We start from the raw sequence: 24,751 nt of genomic DNA on the forward strand, positions 1-24,751 counted from the left end.
TCAACTGTAAATACCTCAAAAATAACAATAAACTTAAATAGCTTAAAAAAAGTGGTAATTTTTTAAAATACTTATTTACAGTTTTACCTGTTAAGTTTTGACTTTTCTTTTTTAACTTTTTTTATTTACGAAATATACTTTTTTTTAATTTCATAAATATCTTTTTCGATTTTCAATTTCGGTTTTCGATTTTTTCGGTTCGTTCGACCAACCAACCGATTGCACAATCTTATTTTAATTTTTTGATAATTTATTCTTTTATTTATAGATTTTTTTCTGTAATTTTTTTTTATTTTTTTATAGTGTATATATAGTGTTTTTATGGTGTTTTATAGTGTAAAATTAGTTTATATATAATGTATCTTATGCTCCGTATCAAAGTCACGGTCGATATCGTCACTCACATCAATATCGTCACTATCATCAATATCGTCACTTTGTAGTGTTTTATGGTTTATACCATGAAAACAATGTAAATACACCATAAACACAGCAAATACACCATAAACACTGTAAATGCACCATAGATATATTAAAAAACAGCAGAAATACACCAAAAAATATAAATATCCCGAAAAATATCAAAAATACACTATAAATACACCAAAAATACACTAAAACGTAAATGTATTATAAAATTACTAAAAATGCATCATAAATCAATTTGTTCTTCACAAAATCAGTAGCAATAAACAAATATATGAATAAGAAAAAGACAAAATAAATAATTATATGAATAATAAAACGATTTTATAAACAAAAAATCATAGATCTATAATAATTTATGTACAAAATATTTAAATCATTACAAAAATCCTAAAAAATTACATAAATTTTAAAACGAGTCGATAAATCCATAGCGCGAACGGAAGAGACGAACAGACTAGCGCTAACGGAAAAGACGAGCAGAAAAACGGGAAACGACGAACGAAAAAACGACCGGAAACGACGAACGGAAAAACGACCGGAAACAACGATAAATTCGTCAAAAGTAGACGAATGGAAGCGCGAACAGAAAAGTAATCGGAGGAGATAAACTGAAAATTAAACGAAAAAGAAGAAGAAAAGAAGAGAGAACTTTGAGAGAGAAGAGAGAGAGAGAGAAAAAAAAGTGGTTATGTAAAAGTTTAACTTAAAATGAAATAAGGTTTCTATATATAGCGGGTATTTTTGTAAATAAGTTAGAAAAATAGGTAGCATAGAAAATAAGGGAAGAGATGGGTCAAAATGCTGTAAAGACTTGCCAAAAACAGATATTTGAAAAATAATCCCAATTTTTTCTTAAAAAAATTAGCGTATTCTATAAATTTAATACGAATTTTTAATTTTAACAAATTTAAACACCAATTTTAAATTTTTTATAGTTTTGGACATTGAACAATTTTCCGTCAGGATATACACATTAGCATTTTTCTGACTAAAATTTGCTCAGTGGCTAAAATTGTAAAAAAAAAATAGTTTATATATTAATTTACAAAAATTGAAAATTGTGTTAAACACTAAAATATATGATTATTTTAAATTATTAAGCCTAAAATAAATTTAAGTTTCACTTTTCTACATCCATTTCTTTTATTACTCACACAATTAAATTAACTTTTAGTGACATATGAAAAGGGATAAGAAAATATAATTATTAACATATTCTATTGTCCCCAAATAATAATAATAATAATCACCAAAACAAATTATATTTGTGGTGTTTTGATTTTTTAAAACATACTACTTGAATGACTAACTTTCTATTTCTTTTTAAGTTATTATTTCCTCTTTTAAAAGGTATCAAATGATATCTTAATTTTCACTGTTTTTTGATTGTCGGAGAACTAAAAAGTTAAAAATAAATTTTGAATTTGATGATATAATTTGACATATTTAATGCATACATCAGATTTTTTTTTTTAGTAATTTAGCTTAAATTTAAGTAAAAAAACTATTATTTATCTTTTAACACATCGAAAACTCAAAAACATCTAAAATTTCTTGTTCAATATATTTAAAAATTCTAAAATAAAAATAAAAATTCAGACATCAAAACTAAAAATTTGGAAATATCATAATTTAAAAAATATATTAGTGTAAAAAAATAAAAATTTAGACATCAAAATAAAAAATACCATAATTTTTCTTAATAATTATTATAATTTCTCTCAGCGTTACTTTCCTGTGACATTTCAACACAGTGCCGTTCTGCTAAACGACAGAGCAATTTTAGTTTAGGTTGCTTCATGATGAGTCGTCTGAATTCTCCAGTGAGAAGCAGCACACTCAAATCTCTAGATCAGTAGTTTTCTCACTCTCGCTATTTCGCATCAAGGCAAACGGTACGTACTCGTTTTTTTCCCTCTCTATTGAATTTCCTTTGATGAATTAAATTAATGCCTTAGTTTTTCCGATGCAAAAAATTATAATTAATTTTCGCTTGCTGATTTGTTTCATTCAATTTTATTGAAGGATTTTTTTTGAAATTTGATGTGTATTTAGGCTGTTAAGATGGCGACAATTAGGAATCTGAAGATAAAAACAAGCACCTGCAAACGCATAGTGAAGGAATGGCAGTCTTATGAGAAGGAAGTTGAAAGAGAAGCTGCTAAAACTGCTGATATGAAACAAAAAGGTGCTGATCCTTATGATCTTAAACAGCAGGTATTTACATATATTTGGATTTTGTTGTGTTAGTTTTTTAACCAGTGGATTCGAGAAATGATTTTGTTATTTATGACATGAATTCGTTTTATATTTAGAATGTGATTTTTTTTTTATGTAGGAAAATGTGCTGGCTGAGTCTAGGATGATGGTTCCGGATTGTCGCAAGCGTCTTGAAGCTGCACTGGATGATCTTAGAGCAACTTTGGTATGATTTTGAATAGAATTGCAATTAGTAAAGCTTTTGATTTCACTTTTTATGACTTATCAAACTAAGTGTTGAATAATAAATCCATGTTTGGAGTGAGTAAAATTTTGTCGGACTCCTAATCCTAATAATGAGCCGAACTGTAACTGCTTATTAATTTGAGAAATGAAAATGAAGTTCATTTCGGCAATGCTATCTTAGTTGACCTAGGCTTTGTCCCCCAAGAGATGAACATTTGCCGTTCATACCTGTTCAGTCTATTGATAAAGTATGTTTGGATCGCTGGCATGCCTATCAGTTTCTTTACCGAGTCATGCAGAATTGTAAACTATTTCAGTGTGCTTGAGTCTTGAGTTTATATAGCAAATTGATAGTGCATGTCTGGCACTGGAGATTGCCGAAATAAGCTTAATGAGCCGGCTAAGATAATTAAGAACAATATAGATACATGATCTAGGTATGTTTAGCAGGCTCCTGTCTGAGTTTCATCATTGTCATGTGCCATTGGCTAGTTAGCAACTACCGTTTTATTTGAGAAATTCAAGAATGGTGCATTTAGGTTCCGCTGAAATCCCTTAATAGAAAGAGAGAGAGGATAGGACTTTAGACTGAAGGCTTATTTAAAATTAAGACCAGAGATTGGAAATTCATTGTGCATATAGGATTATGATAAGATTATTGCCAGATCTTTCGAAACAAGTAGTGTTACGTGCAATTTAAGACTCTGCTCCTGGTTCTTTTTTCTTTTTACTCTTTAGAAGATGGTAAAGTTTACACTTTACATAGTTAAGGCACAAGATGCAAAAGATAAAAGTTTTTGTTAACTGATTTATCATTTATACAAAAATGATGTTTCTTCTCCTTTTACCTGTATTTGTATGCTCTACATGGTTTTTTGCAATATAAATGGTCTTGTGTGTTGTTAATATTGCTAGAAATTTAATTTTCAGGCTGAATTGGAAGAGTCTGGTAATAAGGATGGTCCAGAAATTGAGGATGCTCGTACTACTACTAGTGAGGTTGAACAGCTGTTTCAAGCAACAGATGCATAGTGGGTGTTGAACAATTTCAGTGTAAAGAATTTGATTTTAAACATATCTGTATGATTTGCTTTCGTATTAACCAGCTAGCTGCGGCTTTGACGGGTTTCACTAATTTGTTGTTCGAAAATATTGATATACTAGTTTAAGAAGCATGATTGCTTGATTTGAATCTATCTGGCAGATAATTTTTTCCATTTTGGAAAATGAACCTTACCTCGGAAGGTATGGAATCGAGATGTTTTGGAACCATGACTTTGTTTGATCATTTGGAATCAAGTATCAAGCTGACTAATGTTACCAGTGTTTACAAATGAGCGCCCGTTGGCTTTTTGGCACCTACTTGCTGGATTATTGTGTACTAAAAATGTGATTCTGAAACTATTAGTTCCCATTATTCAAACTTGCACACTTTAGTCTACTGAACTATATGCAGCTTTGAACTCATCCAATATTGTTTTTCACAACTCATTAAAGGTGGCTTGGAATTATGTTTAGAGCAATGTGAATAATTATCAGTATGTTGCATCTCTTTGTGAGAAGTCTAGTCTGTACTGATACCTTATAGTACCCTTTAACAGTTTTTGGAAAGAAAAAAACAAGAGATAATTTACAATTTGCTTGATGTTGAAGTTATTAAAAAAAGTAATACAGAAGGCCATCCTTTCATAAAGAATGTCGAGACCTAATTCTAAGCCTCCTACGGAATGGCCTGCATGCCACAATACTAAGATCAACTGCTGCTGCAAGTGCCATAAAGATTGCGGCATCCTCCACGCATGTCACGTGTCGCATAGCCAATTGAACCAAGGGTTTACTATGCTTCCCTTCCCCATGAACTCGACAGCTCATGACAAAGCCACCAGCAGGACTCAATCCTGAAAAGTCTCCACTACTTTGCGGACTTGGAATCGGAGTTGCTGCAGCTCGCATCTGCCTGTCAGTGTCTATGAAAAACTCCCCACCCTTTTCAGCATTCATGAAGATCTCTGACATGAGAACATCTCCACTCTCCTGGCTTTCAGAGAGAAGGTGAAATCGACAGCAAATGGAATCTCTGATGCCACGTTCACGCCATGCCTCCAGCTTTCCCCATGGTTGCCAGCTCTCAGACCTGCACATGTCAGGGCGAACAATCAACCAAGCTCCGGGGTTGGACTTGGCAACCCAATCACAACCTGTTGACGGTACAAACGGAGTTGTTATGAAAGCTGCTGCAACAGCTGAGCCAGAGAGATCATGTATCTTCACCTTCCATCCCTTCCGCTCCCTTCGTTCTGTTTCCAGGTCACTACCATCAACCGAACTTGATTGATACATGCTCAATGGATCAACCTGAGGGCCCCTGTCATTGCGTAACCATTGAAACTTTCATTAACATTGACTTAGTAGTTTAACCACGAACACATGCAAATAAATGAAGTTTAAAAATAGAATGCAGGTTTTTTCCTTCCTGACTAGTAATTTCTTTTTTCTCTCAAACTATTTATAGCACAGGGTTTGTGTGTGCAGACACAAAATTGTATCAACCACAGAAACTCCTTGAAATTGAATTATTGTGGCCAGAGAAAACGAAATTTTCAAGTTTCTAGCAAAGATACAGTTAACTTAATTAATATCTTGTGCAAGTAAACATTTAGATAGCATCACCTTTCTCGATCAAACTTGCAACTAAAGATGGGCTGCTTGATGGAGCCTTGAAGCTGAACTATCTGAGGACTTGATGTAGTCACATCTTCAAACTGGAAAACATATCGTGGATCAGGATCGAGTTTGACTCTCAAATGAAGCTCAGCTCCTGGTTTTCCGCTCTCCTGCTTGTTTTTGCCAATACCGATCCACCCATTGAAGAGAATTACTGGCTTCCCTTCACCCCATTCAGGACCTACCTCCAGCTTAAATGTTCCGATCTGCTGCCTTGTGGTACCAACACCACAATGGGACCCTTTCCTCCCCGTGAAAACAATAACCTCAAGACATGCTTGGTGAGTGTAGAAACAGCCTGGAGCCAATAATGCTTTCAGATCCGACTCTTCAAGATAGAAGGTCGAGGAAAGGCTCTGAATATCAGGTGCCGCTTCAGGTGAGGATAAAAAAGGGACTGCCCTTGTTTGCACAGGGAAACCTCGGAGCCGAATCTCACACGAGCATGGAGAAGAGAATGTGCGGATTCCCAATTTTGTAGAATTTATAGCTGTTCCGGGAATTCTTAGCCCAAGGGCGCCTACAGACAACCGGATAAAAGCCTGAGGATCCATTTGGGTCACAAGTATCTCCCCATTTGATCAAGAATCCTATGCATAGCCAGCCTAAGAACCCTGTTATATCAGTAAACAATAATTAAATTGGTGTGCAGAAAATAAAACTGGTGATTTGTCAATAGCTGGTGCCTATGGAATCCACGCACTAAAAACAAAGTTCGGTTTTTTTAAACACTAGATAGAGCAAGAAGGATTGAAATTTATTACTACTATTTAGCATCAGCTATATGAAGAAATGAAAGATAAAAAACAAAATAAGAAAATCCCGAACATATAGCATATGGAAATTAAAGCAACTACATAAACTTGTTCATATACTCATTTCCAGACTCTGAGAGCAGATTTTCAATCCATAAACGTCTTCAAGTGAATTTAGTTTCTGTGCATATCAAATAAGACTAGTAGATCTTCAATTTTTTTTCCAGAAAGAGGGACTTACAGTTACAACTAACTAGATTATTGTAGCAAAATAACAAATGTAGCCAAACACGACCCATCCAGTAATAAGTTGTCGTTTTTTCTAAAAATCATTCATAAGAAGAAAAGAAAGAAGAATCTATTGACCACTGCAACTAGGTGCACTTGAGGAGTTATACTACGAGAAATTTTTTGACTTCATAAAGGGCAGAACTTATAGTCAGCATTCCAAAAATGTAAAAAACTCAATGAACTAATTGAAAAAGTTATCGGTATGAATCCTTATCTACTCTATGATTTCATCCAATTCCAGTAAGCTTAATAATAAGTTGTGTCCAACACAATGTTACATATGATCACCTATCTGCAACGGATGCAAAATTCCCTCAGTAACCCACACAAATAATCTAATTTGTATCAACCTATTGTAACGAGTTTAAAGTCCATTCAATCAAAACTTTTCTTTCTTACTCTTTATAAACCACTCAAGAGACTGCGAGTGGATCCTTATAAGGATGATTTGAATGAAATCTCATCATGTGTGTGATTCTTTTCTTTCCCTCAAGATATATGAAAGTACAACAGGAGCCGAGTGCAGATATTACATATTGCCTCCAAAGATTACATATCACATATTACCTTTCCTTAGTAACAAGAAAACATTGTAAGAACTTATCATAAGGATACCATTTCCAAACATATTGCCTTTCATCATTCTTTTCATCCTTCCTTCGACCAAAGAAATCGTGTATCATTCCGCAGAAATTGGTAAAAGTCCATACTTCCAATCTCAAAGAAGCAGCGACAGTCACCGTCCGTAAGGACCGTAACTCCATAACGTATTTACTTGTTCCATTGTAACATTAGGAACTAGATCAAAATTCATACCACAAGCAGTGCTTCAGAAAAACCCTATACTACAAGCTTGTGATTCTAAAAGAAATCTTTGTCAATTCTGTAACTAAAGATAACTGAGATTCTAAGTTGCATGCTGAATCCAATTTCAAACTAAAAACACAATTAGTTGACCTATCTTATAACACCCTTACGAGCAAAAGGAAGTGAAAAGCAATCAAATAAACAACCTTATAAATTCAGGGTCATCAAAAAACTTGAAAATAAACCTTAATCATATGCTAAACTGAGTTTCTCAGTTTCTTGGATACCACTTTCTTACCAACCAAACAGAAGACTGTAAGTCTGTAACTGTAACCCATTAAAATTATACTTAAAATAGGAGACCCCTATGTAAACATTAACATCAAAACAAAAACAGAGTAAAAAGTGGATAACCCACTAACACACATATCCCCAACTAAAACTTAACAGATTTCTCTCCAATTATAACACAAAAAACCAAAGTCAAACTAAACAAAAACACATAAAATCACTTCATAAACAGAATTTAAAGAGTACCCACCTAAACATGTTGCTTGAAGAAGCTAAAATTAAACTGGGAACCTGTAAACAGAGACAGAATTAAAGGAAAAAAACGTCATTTACAAGAAACCCATCATACTCCACATTAAAAATCACCACAATTTTTGTAATATGAAAAGAAAAAAGTAAACTTTTTTCCTTATTTTAACTCTCAATGACTAAAAAGTTTATTTCTTTGGATTCTTTTCTCCCTCTAAACCCCAAAGAAAGAAGCCAATGATAAGAATGCTAATTACAGCTAATTAAGAAGGAATTAGTGGGGGGAATGAAACAAAAACAAAGGGAATCTGGGATTTCACGTAGATTGTGCACGGATCACGAGGAAATAGACACCCATATATTTTGTCAGGAGTACTAAAAAACTAACATAAAATTCATAAAAAGAAGAATTGTAAGGATTAAAGGCCAAACAGCACAAAAAAGTGAGCTTTTCTTTAGTTTTGTTTGCTCTCCTACTTGTCACCTTGTAGACGGAGATAATAAAGTCTTTAGACTAATTTTACTTTTTTTTTTTGTTTTCCTATGTTGTTAGTTTTTTCTTTTTTGTAATTTAGTTCAAATTTTTTATAGCTATAGCAAATTAAAAAATTGTTATTGTTATTTTATATACTTTGATAGGATATCTTATTATTTTTCGGCTTTTAAAATCATAACGATTAATAATTTAAAATTAATAAAGTTCAAGCCATCTTTTTTGATAAATAATTCTATAATTAAAAATTTTATTTACCTCTAGTAGTATCTTCAAACAAATTACTTGTTTTATATTTCAACATACAAAAATTAACATATTCAATATCAAATTCATGAAAAACTTAACTATTGAATATGTTATTAAAAAAATTTAAAATAGAAAAAATAATAAAGTTTAAACAACTTAATTAATTTTTTGTCCCAATAAAATTGTCCACTTTTATATTCTCATATAATTTGATAATTTATAATTAATGTTATGAATTTCTATAATCTATTTTTACTTTTTTATATATATTTTTATTTAATATCGTCACCATTTACTTATAAATAATAATAAATATCAGCTCATTAGTGGGTTATGGAAAACTTAATTTTAAAAACTATTAGTGTTTTATTAGAAGTAAATAATAGTTTTGCAACCAAAAAAATAAAGAACGTAGACAATTTTATTGAGACGGAGAGAGTATATATTTTTAATTAATGTATTGGTCCAACAATATACTCTTCTTGTTTTGTTTTAGAAGCCTCTTTTACTATTTTAGGATATCCCATTTTAAATTTTTTATTTATATTTTTAAAATATTTTTACATTAACTTTTTTTTACCCCTTATTTATCCATTTTAAAGAAACTCTATATAAAATTTTACTATCAATAAAAGGAACAAAATATAAAAAATATAAATAGACAAAGATAATAAATAGTTTTTTAATTATTGTGAAAAAACAAATAAAACTTTTCAAATGAGGAGGGAGTATTAGTTTTGAACGGTGGAAAATTATACAACGCAATCGTTACACATGTCAGTCGTGCAACAAACTAATAATGTGTTATGCATGTAGAAAATTAAATGATAAACAAATATTTCCTCCGTCATATTTTAGAAGTCTCATATTCCATTTTAAGATATTTTATTTTAAAAGTCTCATTTGCTATTTTTAAATGTTTATATTGAATTTCTCTTTTTACCCTTTATTTAGTCATCTAAATAAATTCTGTGGAAAAGACCACTATCATCTATAGGGACAAAACATGAAAAAATATAAAAAAACAGAAATAATAAATATTTTTTTAATTTGTGTGTAAAAATAAATGCAATTTTTAAAATAGGACGGAGGAAGTAAATAAAAATTAAAAGATTTTTTATTGTAAATACTTATTGATTGGTTGTGAAAATGACATAGCACAACGGTTATACGTTATGAACACTGATTTAACTGAATAGGTATTAAATTAAAAAAGTAACAATTAAAAAGATTTTTTTTCTTTTTCTATGTTGTTATTACTAAAGTGTTTATCCCATGTATTGATTGTGTCATATCATATTTACAACAAGCCAATGAGCATTTATGATAGATAATTTTTTTAATTTTCATTTAACTTTTTTTTTTATTTTTTCCACATGGTAACGCATTATAGGTTTGTCGTACGGATAACATGACGCAACAATTACGTGCAATAATCTTTCTTACTACTAATATATATTAAATTGTTTTTTTGGACAGAATATTAAATTTTGTACAAAAATTGGAAAATGAAAAAGGGTGAGAGAAAAGGAGGAAAACAGCTGGAGGCAACTGTGGTTGGTTGGTTTATAACAAAGAAATGGATTCGCTTTCAGACATACATATGCATAACTTCATCATCATCCCCAACTTTATTTTACACTTATATTTGTATTATTTATTTTAGCCTTATTTTAACTTTTAATATAATATACTAAGTTTTATTTCTTTGAATAATGACGTGTTATGTTTGTGTGAATATATTTTAATTAAGCATGATCGTATAAGCGTTGGTCTAGTTCTTGAACGTGTGACATATTTATATAAATTAAGTTAATCTATTTTAAAATTTATTTTAGAGAACATTTTTTCTCAAAAATAGACCTAATTTAATTATTAACAAGATTAGCGGGAGTTAGTTATGGTCATATACAATTTTTTTTAAAAATCAGTCTACTAGCAACTGAGAAGTATGTCTTAGGAGTTTTGCCAAACACACCAAAATTTTCAAATATTTTAGAGAACACAAAACAATTAAAAAAATATTAAATATAACTATACATATATTAAAAATAAAATGTTAAATAATATAGCTTTTTATATTTTTAAATAAAAAATTATAAACTGAATTGTTAAAAAATCAAATTTATTTCTATAAATTTTAAATATATCAAACAAACTTAGTATTATCACATGTTCATATGTCAAACTTGATTTGTATGAAATTTAATGTGATCGGTTTTTTTTATATAGAAAAGAACCTTTCAGGAAAAAGATTGATTTTTATTATTATTATTGATCAACTAGGGGGAATAATTTTAAATCATTTTTAGCATTCAATTTTTTTATTATGAATGCATTCAAATTAACATGGAACAATTTTATTTCATGATTGTAAGAGGTGGAGTCATTAATTCAAAAAATAATATACTTAATAACAGATAAAAAAAAGAGAAAAATTATATTATAATCATTAATTGGTTGAATACTACATAGATAAACAATGTAGAAATCATTTAATGAAAAATTTATGGTTAGATGTAAATAACATTCTAATAAATATGTCTCTCATAATTTAAAGTGTATTTTTATAATTTCATTAGAGATGTATTTTTATTTAAAAGAGAAAAAAAATAGTAACCGGTTTACAGAAGCTGAAATAAATTTTATCGCCACCGAAAAATCGCCTATGTAAAACAACGACTAAAATCTATGTTTCGTCGAGATTAACTGTCTATTTGAAGACGATTGTTGATTATCGCCAAATTTTACTATATTTTGTATATTAATAAAACAATCTGCTGTGGCCAAACTAAATTTTTTGATGAAAAGGAGAGCAAGATGGGATTTTCTTTTGTCTATTACTGAATACAACTTGTTGATGACAATAGGTTTTTGAAGTAAATATTATTTTAATTGGTAATATATATCATATTCGTAAAATATAATTATTCTGAAGATATAATTTTTTTAAAGATGAGTTCATATGGATTCGATTTATATATTATAAGTAGTTTCTATTAATTAATTCGATTCCAGCTAGCACATAGTCCTCTGAAAAGGCCTATTGCTTGCGTTTCATCATTATTTTATGTTTAAAGGAGTAATTATATTAGCTGTATTGGACTCTTTCTCACATCTAAATAATTAAGTTTTTTAATTATTATTATTATTAAATTAATTGTAAATTTAAAAGTTAAATCGTGTCCCATTACAAAATCAAATTTCTAAATTAGCCTTTTCATACCCGCCTAATAAAAATTATATAGATATTTTTTAATCGTAGTTAATTTATGAGCTAATAAATTAGATCTAAAGAAACTCTAGCCGTCTCTCTCTTTTGAGAAACCTCTCAAACCCTGGTAAGTTTTTCCTTTTTGTTCATTTGGGAGGTGGTTTTTGGCCATTTTTGGTCAAAAATCACCTCCCCAATCTCTTAAATTCAGTTTTTTTAGCCTTTTCTATAGTTTTTATCTTTAATTTTGAATAAAGTTTCTTTCTTGGCCAATTTTGGTCTAGATCTAGAAATTATTTTTCTATCTTAGTATCTTAATTTTATTAGATCTGTTTTAATCGAAATTAAGAATAGTTTTTTTCATCGTTGGAAATGAAATTGTATTTTGCGCTGCAAGCGATTTGGATCTCTAAAACTATTAGAGCCACCATCTTACGACGGATTTCACCAAATATCGGTATATTTTTTGTCAGTATAGATGATGTCTTTAATGTTCAAGAGAAGAGATATGTCACAAAAGATGTGATTAGGGACTTTAACGATGAAGTTATAGCTACTAGCTGTAACAGTCGTGCGATTAAAATTAGTATTATCATGGCAAGCGAAGCTAATTTAGTTCCCTTTATTTTAAAGGTTGTAATGGATGCCTTCAACAACAACTCTTTACTTTGTAATATTATCAGTTTGATAGCACATGACTACTTTAGTTTAATTGAGATGCATATATGTTGTTTTAATTACGATAGAAAATCTCATGTGGTAGCATATGACTATTTTAGTTTATCTAATTGGTTGGGGCATGTCCCTCCGATTACCAAATTCTATGTACTGGCTGATCAATCAGCTTTAAATTAATAGAACTTTTTATTTCAAAAAAATAAATAAAAATTATATAGATTAGTTTAAAACTAAATTTTGAAAGCCAACATTGGGTTAAAAACAATTTGATATCCAATTTTGTATAATAGAAGCTAAAAATAACAAACACATTTTATGATCAAATTTGATACCTTTAATATTACAAGACAAAATCAATCAGAACTACTATGATAATTCATTTTTAAGTCAAATTGATTTGGTAAAAAGATAGTTATATATTGAATTATTTGTTCTTTTTTAATGAAAAATGATATTATTCTTTTATTTTAAAAATATTTATTCGAAAAAGAATTTTATAATTAAGAGCTATTCAGATTTTATATTATGCAAATAAGGTGAAAAACAAGCTAATTAAACAATCTACTTATGTAAATTGATGTTTGTGATTTTATTATTGATTTACACTGTAACAATTTTGACTACCCTTTTCAAAGTTGACAAATGACATTGGAAGCAATGTTTTAAAACCCGGACCGGTGAGAGACCCGGTGAGAACAGCGGTTCAAGGTTTAACCGGTCCAACCGGTTCAACCTCCGGTCCAACCGGAAAGTAGATATGTATTAAATAGGCATGCGGCAGCAAGGTAGGGTACAATTACCCAGACTCCTCTGCCATTATTTGCTTTGAACAATGTAAATTAAAGTTTACTTTTCAATAAAAATATTCTTACTTACTTATTTATCAAAAAAATTGCATTAAAGAGCATTGAAATTTGCTTCACATGCACATGCTTAAATCACTTTTAACATTTGAATTATTTCTCTCGTGAATCATTTTTTTCCTTCTCACCATTGAGACTCCTCTCCTCCCATTTCTTTCTTTTTGTGCTGTGTTTATGAGTCCAAGCATTTAGGCCTTACGAAGACTATCATGTTCAGTTCTCTTTCAATTTTTGCTATTATTTCAGTGTCAATAACGCAGGCGTGTTGATAATTTTATTAGAGGGAAATTTGACCGGAGCAATTTGCATGTAAATTGAGTCTATTTTTCTCATTTGCTAAGTTTTCTTGAATTCTCTCACAAGAAACTTAAGAAAAGTGCAGACAAAATAAATATGGGGCTTGTTAACGCAAAATCGAACCAATTTAGATAAATTTTAAGAACTGGCAGGTATGAGAGGTTGAACCGGTTATTCCGGTTTTCCGGTTCTTTACGGGTATTTCCGGTTCAAAGCGGTTAAACCTTAAATCCGGGTTTTAAGGTCACATCGGACAGGATGGGTCTCCGGTTCCCGGTTGAACCGGTTGAACCGGCCTGTCCGGTCCGGGTTTTAAATCACTGATTGGAAGTAATTAAGCAAAGATGCTCAAAACCAATATTAAAATTACTTGTTCATATTAGCCAATCCCAAGCTAGGGAGGGATCAACCAATATTCAAAGAGAAAATCAGATTTATATTTGATACGAATTAATAATTTTTATATTCTTTTTTAAAATTAGAAGAAAATAAATTAATGGGGTAGTTCATAAGCTAGGATTTTAAACTCCGTAGGTTATTGAGTTATACCAAAATTATAAAAAGGGTACTAAAATTCAAATCGGTAAAGAACGATTACTAATTTATTGAATTATTTCGTACGGAGGCCCCCTTCTTAAAAGAAGGTCATTAAATTTATCGCAAATTACAAATCGGATATTGAATTATACCTTTTTGTTAAAATAGGGAAAAAAAGTTATTTATGCCCCCTAACGTTTAACTCGAGGAAAGGTTCAAATATGTCTCCGACGTCTTAAAAAGTGAACAAGCATGCCTCAATTTTGACTGATAAATGAGACGTTAGAGCCTAATTATCAAAATCGGGGGGGGGGGGTGTCTAATTGTTTTCTTTTAAGACGTTAGGGGCAATATTTGAACCTTTCCGGACATTAAGGGCTTACATGATCCACGAGTCAAACCTTAAGAGTATAAATGACCCTTTTTTGTTAAAATAACATACTAAATTATACACCTTTTTATAATTATAGCATATGTCATGTATGATAAAATGCAAAAAAATTAGTGTGTTTTGCCTCGAGTGACATCTTATGAAATAGTTCGATAACTTAATGACTGTTTTTTAACGATTTGAATCTTAGTACTCTTTGTGTAATATTGGAATAGCTCAGTGATGCAGAGTGTTTAATATACTCATAAGCTAAGTGCTTTAATTGCATTCCCCACTATACATTTGTAATTCATAAAATTTAATTGATGAAAAATTGATTATAAAAATCTTAACTCTAACCATATCAATTTGGTTAAATATTACAATAAACTAGGGTTTTTTTTCCGACAATATAATATATCATTTAAAATAAAATTTCCATATTTAAAAATTAATTAAGAACAATCTAAACAAATAATACCTAAAATATATAAATTTTGACGATATTATTTAAATAAATTAAATTTATAGCCATTAAAAATATAAGTTTTAATAATATATATTTAATAATTGGCCAAATGTTGTAAAAAGGCCAAACCTTTCACAAAAGTTTCACAAAAGTCCTAACCTTTTAATTTTGTCGATTTTGGCCAAAAACTGATTATTTGGTTTCACAAAAGTCCTGACCTTTCAATTTTGTCGATTTTGGCCAAAAATGGATTATTTTGTTTCACAAAAGTCCTGACCTTTCAATATTTAGCATGCCACATATGCGTCACATAGGCGCCACATAGGCAAATTGAAATCAATTTGAGAGTTGGCCACAATTGAAATTAAATAATTTATTTTTGGCCAAAATCGACAAAATTGAAAGGTCAGGACTTTTGTGAAATTTTTATGAAAGGTTTGGCCTTTTTAAGACATTTGGCCTTAATAATTTGATTAAACTAAAAATTAATTCACATTTATACACAATATCTACATTTAAAAGTGTAGAGATATGAAATTAAAAATAAAATAAAAGTGTAGTGATATGAGAATGGATTATACTCATGTAAAATGAAGAAAGTTTAACTATGTTAATACTCATTTTTGCAGAGTGACCTTGGATTGATGGAAGTGAACGTGGAAGGATTTAACGATAAGTTATTTTAATACAGAAACTTTATCTGTAAACTGTTTGAAGTATGGAATTAACTTACTTACATAAGACATGATTTGGCAAGTAAACTCTAGTACCCATATTTCTACGTTGTCTGATTTTTGGATTTCTAAGGTGCGTACGTCCTTCTAGACCAACTCTACTTCTGAATATTGCTATTACATAAGTCCCTGCTACAGTTAACCAACTAATGAACACGAGTTCTCACAATTGGAATGTTTCTTTGATTCGTTCATTTTTTCACATCGGAAGATGCTGTGTTGATTGTAGATTTACCTCTACCTTACTTAGTTTTACCAGATAGGCAATCATGGTATTTTACTCAATCTGGAAATTATACTGTCAAATTGAGATATTATATTGATCTACATAACATGTTTCCTACATTTGATACGTATTAAAATGTCAGATTGGAAATTGTTATGGCATTTGAAGATGATCCATCAAAACTCAAAATATTTATTTGGCAGGTTATTCACAATGCTTTCACCGTATGGCGAACAACTTCTATCCAAATTATCTAAAGATTATCCATGTATCCGAAGAGGAGACTGTTTCATTTGTTTTCTGTCTCAAAAGGTATGGTTTGCTTTTCCTCTTGGTCTTAATTCTATGTCCTTAGAATCTTTGCTGTTTGATCATGTACAATGGTTGAAGCTGATATCTAGTCCGACATTGATTGATCAAAGTTCTAGTGCGTTGAATTATTTTGTTTTACTCTCTGGTTTATTTGGAAGTCCCGCAATGCTCTTATTTTCAGAAAAAAAGGTACTTGATAGTAGTGTTTCCGCCTTCATTTGTTTGTTGTCCTTCTGGATGGATTAAATTGAATTATGATGCGACAAAATCGGTAAAGAAGGGATTTGGGGTTATCGTAGTCATAGCAAAGAATTCTACTGACAGGAGTATTTCTAAGTTTGATGTATTCTTCCGCAATATATGGAATTCGGGTATTTTGGAATTTTTTACTCTCGGACAAGCATTAAATTGGGCTAACAGTAAGGGGTGGCATCGATAACAATTTGAAGGAGATGTTTTCTAGGTTACCCAAACAATTACTGTTGGAACAGTTTATGAAATGGAACGAAATTACCAAACAATGTTTCTGGCTGAGTCGCGGACTAGGTCGCTCTCTTTAAGACGTTTCGCGGCTCTGCCTCTGATTGTGCAAGCAGTCGTACGTACCACGTCGCCCCCAGGATAAAACAGCCGAACTCCGATGAATACTGCACTGTATTCAGCGGTCAATTACACCTTTCTGTCTATTGCTCAAGAACTCAGTTTTGTTTTTGTAAGAAAATAGTTGTTCTGTTAAAAAAATTTTATCTGATGGGGAAGACAGCAGTTTTATAGCAATAATAAAACTGAAACGGTAAAATTAAATCAAAACGTTTTCCTTTATTAAAACAATCAGTCAAAACGTGGGAGACAAATCAGGGATTGTGTTTTATTCAAAAAATAAAACCGTTACAAAAAGATTTCAGAAATAAAAAATTTATTAAGTGCTAAAACCTGACCTGACCAGACCAGACCAGCCGGCCGACCGACCGGACGGACGGCGCGCGCGCGCGTGTGTGGTAAATCGGGTAGGATGTAACTCCTAGCCGGTTCACAAAACTGGGTACCCCTTGGGGCCCAAACCCAAGTGTGAGAGATCACCCTTATAAGCTCAATTAAATGAGCTCTCCTAAGCAATGTGGGATTTCCACAATACTCTCTTTACTCTCACTTAGCACTTTTCTTTTTCTTATCTTTTCAAATTCAATTTTTGTACCAACAATCCCCCACTTTGAATTTTAAAAATAATTTCTCGAGCAATTTCTGATCCAGTAAGATTGCGCTTAAGCAGAGGTATCTTTCGATTTGAACCTTTGCGTAGTGTGTTAGATTCTGATTCAACAAGAGTGACTCGTAGTCTTGAACTCTATCTCGGACATCTAACCACACACAACCTTTTCTAAGAGTGTATTCAAAAGCCCGTGCGTTTATGGCCATGCACGTCTATCCCAGTTTAGTGAACGCTCTAGAAATTTTGCCTCAAATTTCATAGAAAGCGGCCCCACTTTCACATTCACAAAGGTGAAGCTATCAAGAGTACTCCCGTAGCTAGGTACTCCACTCCAAATGGAGTATAGACTTCATTAAGAGATTCTATTAACTCATCCTCTAATCGCTTCAAGAATCATGCCTCAATTTTGCATGTTCTGGCTCATATCATTCATAACTTGTTATTACCCATTGAACCTATTTCTTGGGATCTCCAGTCAGTTAGGTCGGGTTACCATTATGAATGATTCATTCTATAGGCAATAGTCCCATTCCCTTGGAAGTTTTATGGACTTTCTCTCTAGCTAATCCTTTCGTCAAAGGATCTGCTAAGTTATCATCAGTGCGTACATGATCCACTCTAACAGCCCCTGTTGAGATAAATTCTCTAACAGTGCTGTGCTTACGACGTATCTGTCGTTTCTTACCATTATAATAACGGTTCTCAATTTTTGCAATAGCCGCGGTACTATCGCAATGGATCAACACAGCTGGTATCGGTCTTTCCCATAAGGGAATCTCAGCTAGCAGGCTTCTTAGCCACCCTGCTTCTTCACTAGCAGCAGCTAGTGCTATCATTTCTGACTCCATCGTAGATTGAGCCAGAATCGTCTGTTTCTTTGACTTCCAAGAAACAGCTCCACCAGCTATACTAAAAATATAGCCGCTCGTTGCTTTGGAATCATCTGACAATGTATTCCAATCTGCATCACTGTACCCTTCAAGTACAGCAGGATGCTTCAAATAATGTAGTCCAAGATTCATGGTTCTTTTAAGGTATCTCATTACCCTTTCAATAGCATGCCAGTGCTCAATACTAGGTCTACTAGTAAACCTGCACAGTAATCCAACGACATATGCAATGTCGGGTCTAGTACAATCAGTGGCATATCGAAGGCTGCCAATGATGCTCGCATATTCAGACTGTCGTACACTATCACCAGTGTTCTTAAAAAGTTTTACACTTGGATCATAAGGTGTACATGCAGGTTTACAGTCGAAGTAGTTATATTTCTTTAGAATCTTCTCAACATAGTGAGATTGATCTAAAGAAATTCCTTTTTCAGATCTAGTTATTTTTATGCCAAGAATGACATTCGCTTCACCTAGATCTTTCATATCAAAGTTGGCACCCAACATTGATTTCACAGCATTCACGACATGAATATTTGATCCAAAAATCAACAAGTCATCAACATATAAACATATGAAAGTACAAAGCTCATTCTCAGATTTATAATATATACATTTGTCACTTTCATTCACTTTAAAACCATTTGAGATGACAAGATTATCAAATTTCTCATGCCATTGTTTAGGTGCCTGTTTTAGACCATACAAGGATTTGTCTAACTTGCACACTTTCTGTTCCTGTCCATGTATCACAAAACCTTCAGGTTGGTCCATGTAAATTTCTTCCTCCAATTCACCATTCAAAAAAGCGGTCTTAACATCCATTTGGTGTACTACCAAATCATAAAGTGCAGCGATCGAAATCAGCACTCTAATGGATGTTATTCTAGTAACTGGTGAATAGGTATCAAAGAAATCAACGTTTTCACGTTGTCTATAACCCTTAGCCACTAGTCGAGCTTTATATTTATCAACTGTGCCATCAGGTTTCATTTTCTTTTTCAAAATCCACTTACAACCTATGGTCTTGCAACCGGGGGGTAAATCAGTCAAATGCCAAGTCTTATTGGACTCCAAAGATTCCATCTCATCATTTATGGCTTCTTGCCAAAGATCAGCATCTAAAGAAGTTAGAGCTTCCTGGAGGTTTGCAGGATCCTCCTCTAAAGAATAGACTTGGAAATCTGGACCAAAGTCTTTCGAGATTCTAGCTCTTTTACTCCTTCTGATCTCTGGTTCTATATCATCTGTAATCTCATTATTCCTGACAACAGGAATGCTACTAGATGATTCGCCCCCACTATTTCCTAATTTAAAAGGAAATTTCTGTTCATAAAAATCAGCATCTACGGATTCAATAATCACTCGTGCAGTCAAGTCATAAAATCTGTATGCCTTGCTATTGACTGCATACCCAATGAACACACATTCATAGGCTCTACTTGCTAATTTTATTCGTTTTGGATCAGGAATCCTAACATAGGATAAACAGCCCCATGTTCTCAAATAAGACAAATTTGGTTGTCTTTTCTTTAAAATCTCATAAGGTGAAATTTTATTGTTCGATTTTGGTACTCTGTTTAGCACGTAGCAAACAGTCAATAATATTTCACCCCACCAATAAGAAGCAGCACCTGAGTTTAATAAAATAGACACTACAGCTTCTGTAAATGTTCTATTTTTTCTTTCGGCTTTACCGTTCATTTCAGGAGAATAAGGTGCAGTTCTTTCATGTACTATACCATGCGAGTTATAGAAATCTATAAACAAGCTTGATTCATATTCAGTACCTCTATCACTGCGAAATCTTTTGATTTTCTTATTAAATTGATTTTCAATTTCTGTAACAAATAACTTGAACATATCAAGTGCATCACTCTTATTTTTCATCAAGTACACAAAAGTAAAATCAGAACAATCATCAATAAAAGTGATAAAATAACGTTTGCCATTTCTAGTCAAAGTTCCATCAAGTTCACATATATCAGAATGAATTAAATCTAATGGTTCAGATTCTCTAATTACTGATCTATGTGACGTTTTTGTTATTTTAGCCTGACTGCAAAATTCACATTTTTCAAAATCATTTAAAGTCATTTTAGGAATTAATCCTAGATTACTCATATTATTAATTATCCGTTTATTAACGTGACAAAGTCTAGCATGCCAAACATTAAAATCAGACAACAAGTAAACTGAAGCAGATACTTTATTAATTTCAACATTCATCTTGAACATATTCTCACAAGCATAACCCTTTCCCACAAAAATACCATTCTTAGTGATGGTGTACAAATCACCCCCAATAGTTTGAAAAAACCCAGCCTTGTTGAGAAGATAGCCAGACACCAGATTCTTCCTCATCATAGGAGTATGCATTACATCCTTCAAGATCAATGTCTTCCCTGAAGTGAACTTCAGTTCGACACTTCCAATTCCAGCAACAGTAGTGGTGTGAGTGTCACCCAACAGCACTTTCTTGTCTTCAACAGCAGTGTATGTCTTAAACATAGCACGATCATGACAGACATGGCGAGATGCGCCCGTGTCTACCCACCACCCTTCTGATCCACCAACAAGGTTGATCTCAGCCATCACCTCAGTGATCATAGCCACAAACGGCTCTTCAGTCAGGTTAGCCTGAGGGGCTGCCCCTGGTCTGTTCCGACACTTGCGTGCCATATGACCCGGTTTTCCACAGTTGAAACACAGAAACTGTGGCGGATCATTTCTGACAGGTGGTTGCTGTCTCACGTTATGGTTCCGAGCAGGATTACCATTCTGATTATTTCTGTTACGGTTCACATTTTGGTTCGAGTTCCCATTGCGATTCTGATTCTTAAAATTTTTGCCAGTTGGCTTCAGAACCGCAGAACTGAACTTTCTGGTGTTGTTAGAAACAACAAGCACCTCATCTTTCTGGTCCTGTTTTCTCGCCTCTTCCTCAATACGAAGGCGAGTAATCAAACTTTCCAGCGAAAATTCTTTGGTTTTATGCCTGAGAGAATTCTTAAAATCCTTCCACGAAGGGGGCAATTTATCAATCAATACAGCAACTTGAAACTGTTCATCAAGGACCATACCTTCAGATATTATCTCATGTGCAATTTTCTGCAATTCATGTGACTGAGCCTCGACTGATTTTTCATCCGTCATCTGATATTTCAGATAGCGACTGACAGCATACTTCTTTGTTCCAGCCTCCTCCGTATCATACTTCCTTTGCAGCGCCTCCCATATTTCAGTAGCTGACTTATAATTATCTGAATTATAATAGTCATACAAATCATCACACAAAGCATTCAGAATATAATTTTTGCATAAATAGTCATTGTTAAGCCACTGTTGAACATCAGCAGTTTGTTTATCCAGTTCATCACCATCGGCAGTATCAGCAACAACAGGTAAAGGACTAGTAAGAACAGCAGCAACATTTTTCATAGTAAGGAAAAATAAAGTTTTCTGCCTCCATCTTTTGAAATGGAGACCCTCAAAACGGAACGGTTTGTTAACATCAAAGCGACCAGAATCTAAACCAGAAACATCATCATTAGCCATCGCAGAAACTGTATACGTCTTAAAAATGTTGGAACAGTTTATGAAATGGAACGAAATTACCAAACAATGTTTCTGGCTGAGTCGCGGACTAGGTCGCTCTCTTTAAGACGTTTCGCGGCTCTGCCTCTGATTGTGCAAGCAGTCGTACGTACCACGTCGCCCCCAGGATAAAACAGCCGAACTCCGATGAATACTGCACTGTATTCAGCGGTCAATTACACCTTTCTGTCTATTGCTCAAGAACTCAGTTTTGTTTTTGTAAGAAAATAGCTGTTCTGTTAAAAAAAATTTATCTGATGGGGAAGACAGCAGTTTTATAGCAATAATAAAACTGAAACGGTAAAATTAAATCAAAACGTTTTCCTTTATTAAAACAATCAGTCAAAACGTGGGAGACAAATCAGGGATTGTGTTTTATTCAAAAAATAAAACCGTTACAAAAAGATTTCAGAAATAAAAAATTTATTAAGTGCTAAAACCTGACCTGACCAGACCAGCCGGCCGACCGGACGGCGCGCGTGTGGTAAATCGGGTAGGATGTAACTCCTAGCCGGTTCACAAAACTGGGTACCCCTTGGGGCCCAAACCCAAGTGTGAGAGATCACCCTTATAAGCTCAATTAAATGAGCTCTCCTAAGCAATGTGGGATTTCCACAATACTCTCTTTACTCTCACTTAGCACTTTTCTTTTTCTTATCTTTTCAAATTCAATTTTTGTACCAACAATTACTTCTAAATCTATATCTCTTAATGCTTTGAAGAATTTGTCAAAATATTTGGCATCTGCTAGATAATCTTTAAGCTTATACCAATCAGAAGAAATATGAATACTTAAGCTCATTGCCATACTCAACGAGTTAAACAGATTTTATTACATTTCTTATGAGATTCATGGCATGTACAGTTCTTTTAACATTTTTTCTCTTATTAATATATAATAGTTTGTGGAAAAAAATATACTCCCTCTATTCCAATAGAATTGTCCATTTTGTCTTTAACACACAGTTTAAGAAAAGCAATTATTGTGTATAGGTTTTATAAATTTTTTTTTTTTTTTTATAGTACCCTTATTTAACATACACATGCAATTTATTTTTACTTTATCCATTAGTGGATTTTAATAGGGATAATATAGAAAAATTAAATGTACAAATTAATTACTTTTTGAAAGTGGACAAAAATTTTGGGACAAATTTTTGTCTTAAAGTGAACGAAGTATTTAAGTATAAGAACAGGAGGATAGGTTAAATTAATAAAAAATTACAAGTGGAGGGAAACATGGTGGTGAAGGTCTTATCAAGAAGGGCAAGAATGGATGGAAATATGAAGACATGGGGGTTTTAAATTGACAGCTTTGAATTGCATGTGCAAGCACGAGATTGTGGGACCCAACAAATTTAACGACTCTTTTCGCTCTAAATAACACATACATTTTCCTAAAAAATGAAAAAATAACACATACATTAATTCATCAATAAACTATAGCCTAAGAAGCACCGAAACTTCGATGAAATTACGTATTCTGTTTCGGAAACATTTTGAAAATAGAAAATTTTCAAAAATTCTCGAAAACTCATAAAAAAAGTTTCAGCCTTTTCTGTAAATAAAAATTATATAATTATAAGAAAATTTTTAAAAATTCTCAACAAATAATTTTTTTAAATCAATTACTTACAATTTTTATTTACTTTATCTAAAATAAAATTTATCTTCTTATTTTTGTTGGTTGAATTATGTTTAATTTATTTTATTAATTGGCATAATATATAAATAAAATTTAATATATGTAACATTTTTTCTAATATTAATATATCCCTAGATTTTTATTATTTACACGTTTCATGTCCTTCATTTTAAAAATTTGCCGTTTTTCCGTGTTTGTTTCGTATTGTTTTCGTTTCCTGTTTTTGTTTCTCTGCTACCTGGCTTAATACATAGTTTGACCCTTGAACTTGTACCCTTTTACCCATCTAACCCCTAAATTTAACGTCTCACCTATTGAACCTCTGAAGTTGTTAAATAACCCGATTTAACCCCTGAACTTGATAAATATGTAAGTATTGAACTCTTCGTGTCCACCTGTCACTTGAAACGTTCTAGAAAAAATTGTGTACGGAGGGGTTAAATGTTTACGTATTTATCAAGTTCGGGGGTCAAATCGGGTTATTTTACAAGTTCAGGGGTTCGATAGGTGAGACGTTAAGTTTGGAAGTTAGATGGGTAAAAGGGTATAAGTTCAGAGGTCAAACTATGTATTCAGCCTAAACTATAGTCCAAAGCATTCTACTATAGATTTAGAGTTTCATTTACTCTCTCCCTCATACACTTTTCTATACTAATTGTTCAAAAAAGACAATGCATACATATAAGAACAAAGGGTCAACGCACCCCCTGAACTTGTGACACGGGGTCATTTAACCCAATTTATACTTTTTTGAGCAACAAACCCCAAAACTCTTCATTTTTGGGTCAAATAACCCATAATTGTATTTTTAAAATGTGTAAAATACAAATCGGAGGTGAGAGATACAAAAATATAATTAGATACTTCCCTAATTGTTGTGATATAATTATTCTAAATTCATTTTTTTGAAATAAAAATATAAATTATTGGGTTATTTGACCCAAAAATGAAGAGTTTTGGGGTTAGTTGCTCAAAA

At 32.2% G+C, this 24,751-nt stretch overlaps 2 protein-coding genes across 3 annotated transcripts; one reads left to right on the forward strand and one right to left on the reverse strand.

Annotated features, from left to right (window-relative positions):
* The first annotated feature begins 2,195 nt into the window (after positions 1–2,195).
* On the forward strand, positions 2,196–4,066 carry LOC126674970 (tubulin-folding cofactor A). Its single transcript, XM_050369532.2, has 4 exons — positions 2,196–2,324; positions 2,485–2,646; positions 2,768–2,854; positions 3,805–4,066. Exons 2-4 carry the CDS (start codon positions 2,494–2,496, stop codon positions 3,904–3,906), a joined length of 342 nt encoding a protein of 113 aa, XP_050225489.1. The 5' UTR covers positions 2,196–2,324; positions 2,485–2,493; the 3' UTR covers positions 3,907–4,066.
* Positions 4,067–4,399: 333 nt separating this feature from the next.
* LOC126674963 (uncharacterized) lies at positions 4,400–8,506 on the reverse strand. 2 transcript variants are annotated; one of them, XM_050369522.2, is made up of 3 exons: positions 7,993–8,506; positions 5,545–6,212; positions 4,400–5,239 (listed from the first exon to the last, which is right to left on the reverse strand). In XM_050369522.2, exons 2-3 carry the CDS (start codon positions 6,150–6,152, stop codon positions 4,561–4,563), a joined length of 1,287 nt encoding a protein of 428 aa, XP_050225479.1. In that variant the 5' UTR covers positions 6,153–6,212; positions 7,993–8,506; the 3' UTR covers positions 4,400–4,560. The 2 variants fall into 2 exon arrangements, with proteins under 2 accessions (XP_050225479.1, XP_050225480.1); XM_050369523.2 differs by lacking the exon at positions 7,993–8,506 and adding an exon at positions 7,044–7,753.
* Between the last annotated feature and the right edge of the window lie 16,245 nt (positions 8,507–24,751).

Source organism: Mercurialis annua, linkage group LG3, assembly GCF_937616625.2.
Source record: "Mercurialis annua linkage group LG3, ddMerAnnu1.2, whole genome shotgun sequence".
Classification (NCBI taxonomy): Eukaryota; Viridiplantae; Streptophyta; class Magnoliopsida; order Malpighiales; family Euphorbiaceae; genus Mercurialis; species Mercurialis annua.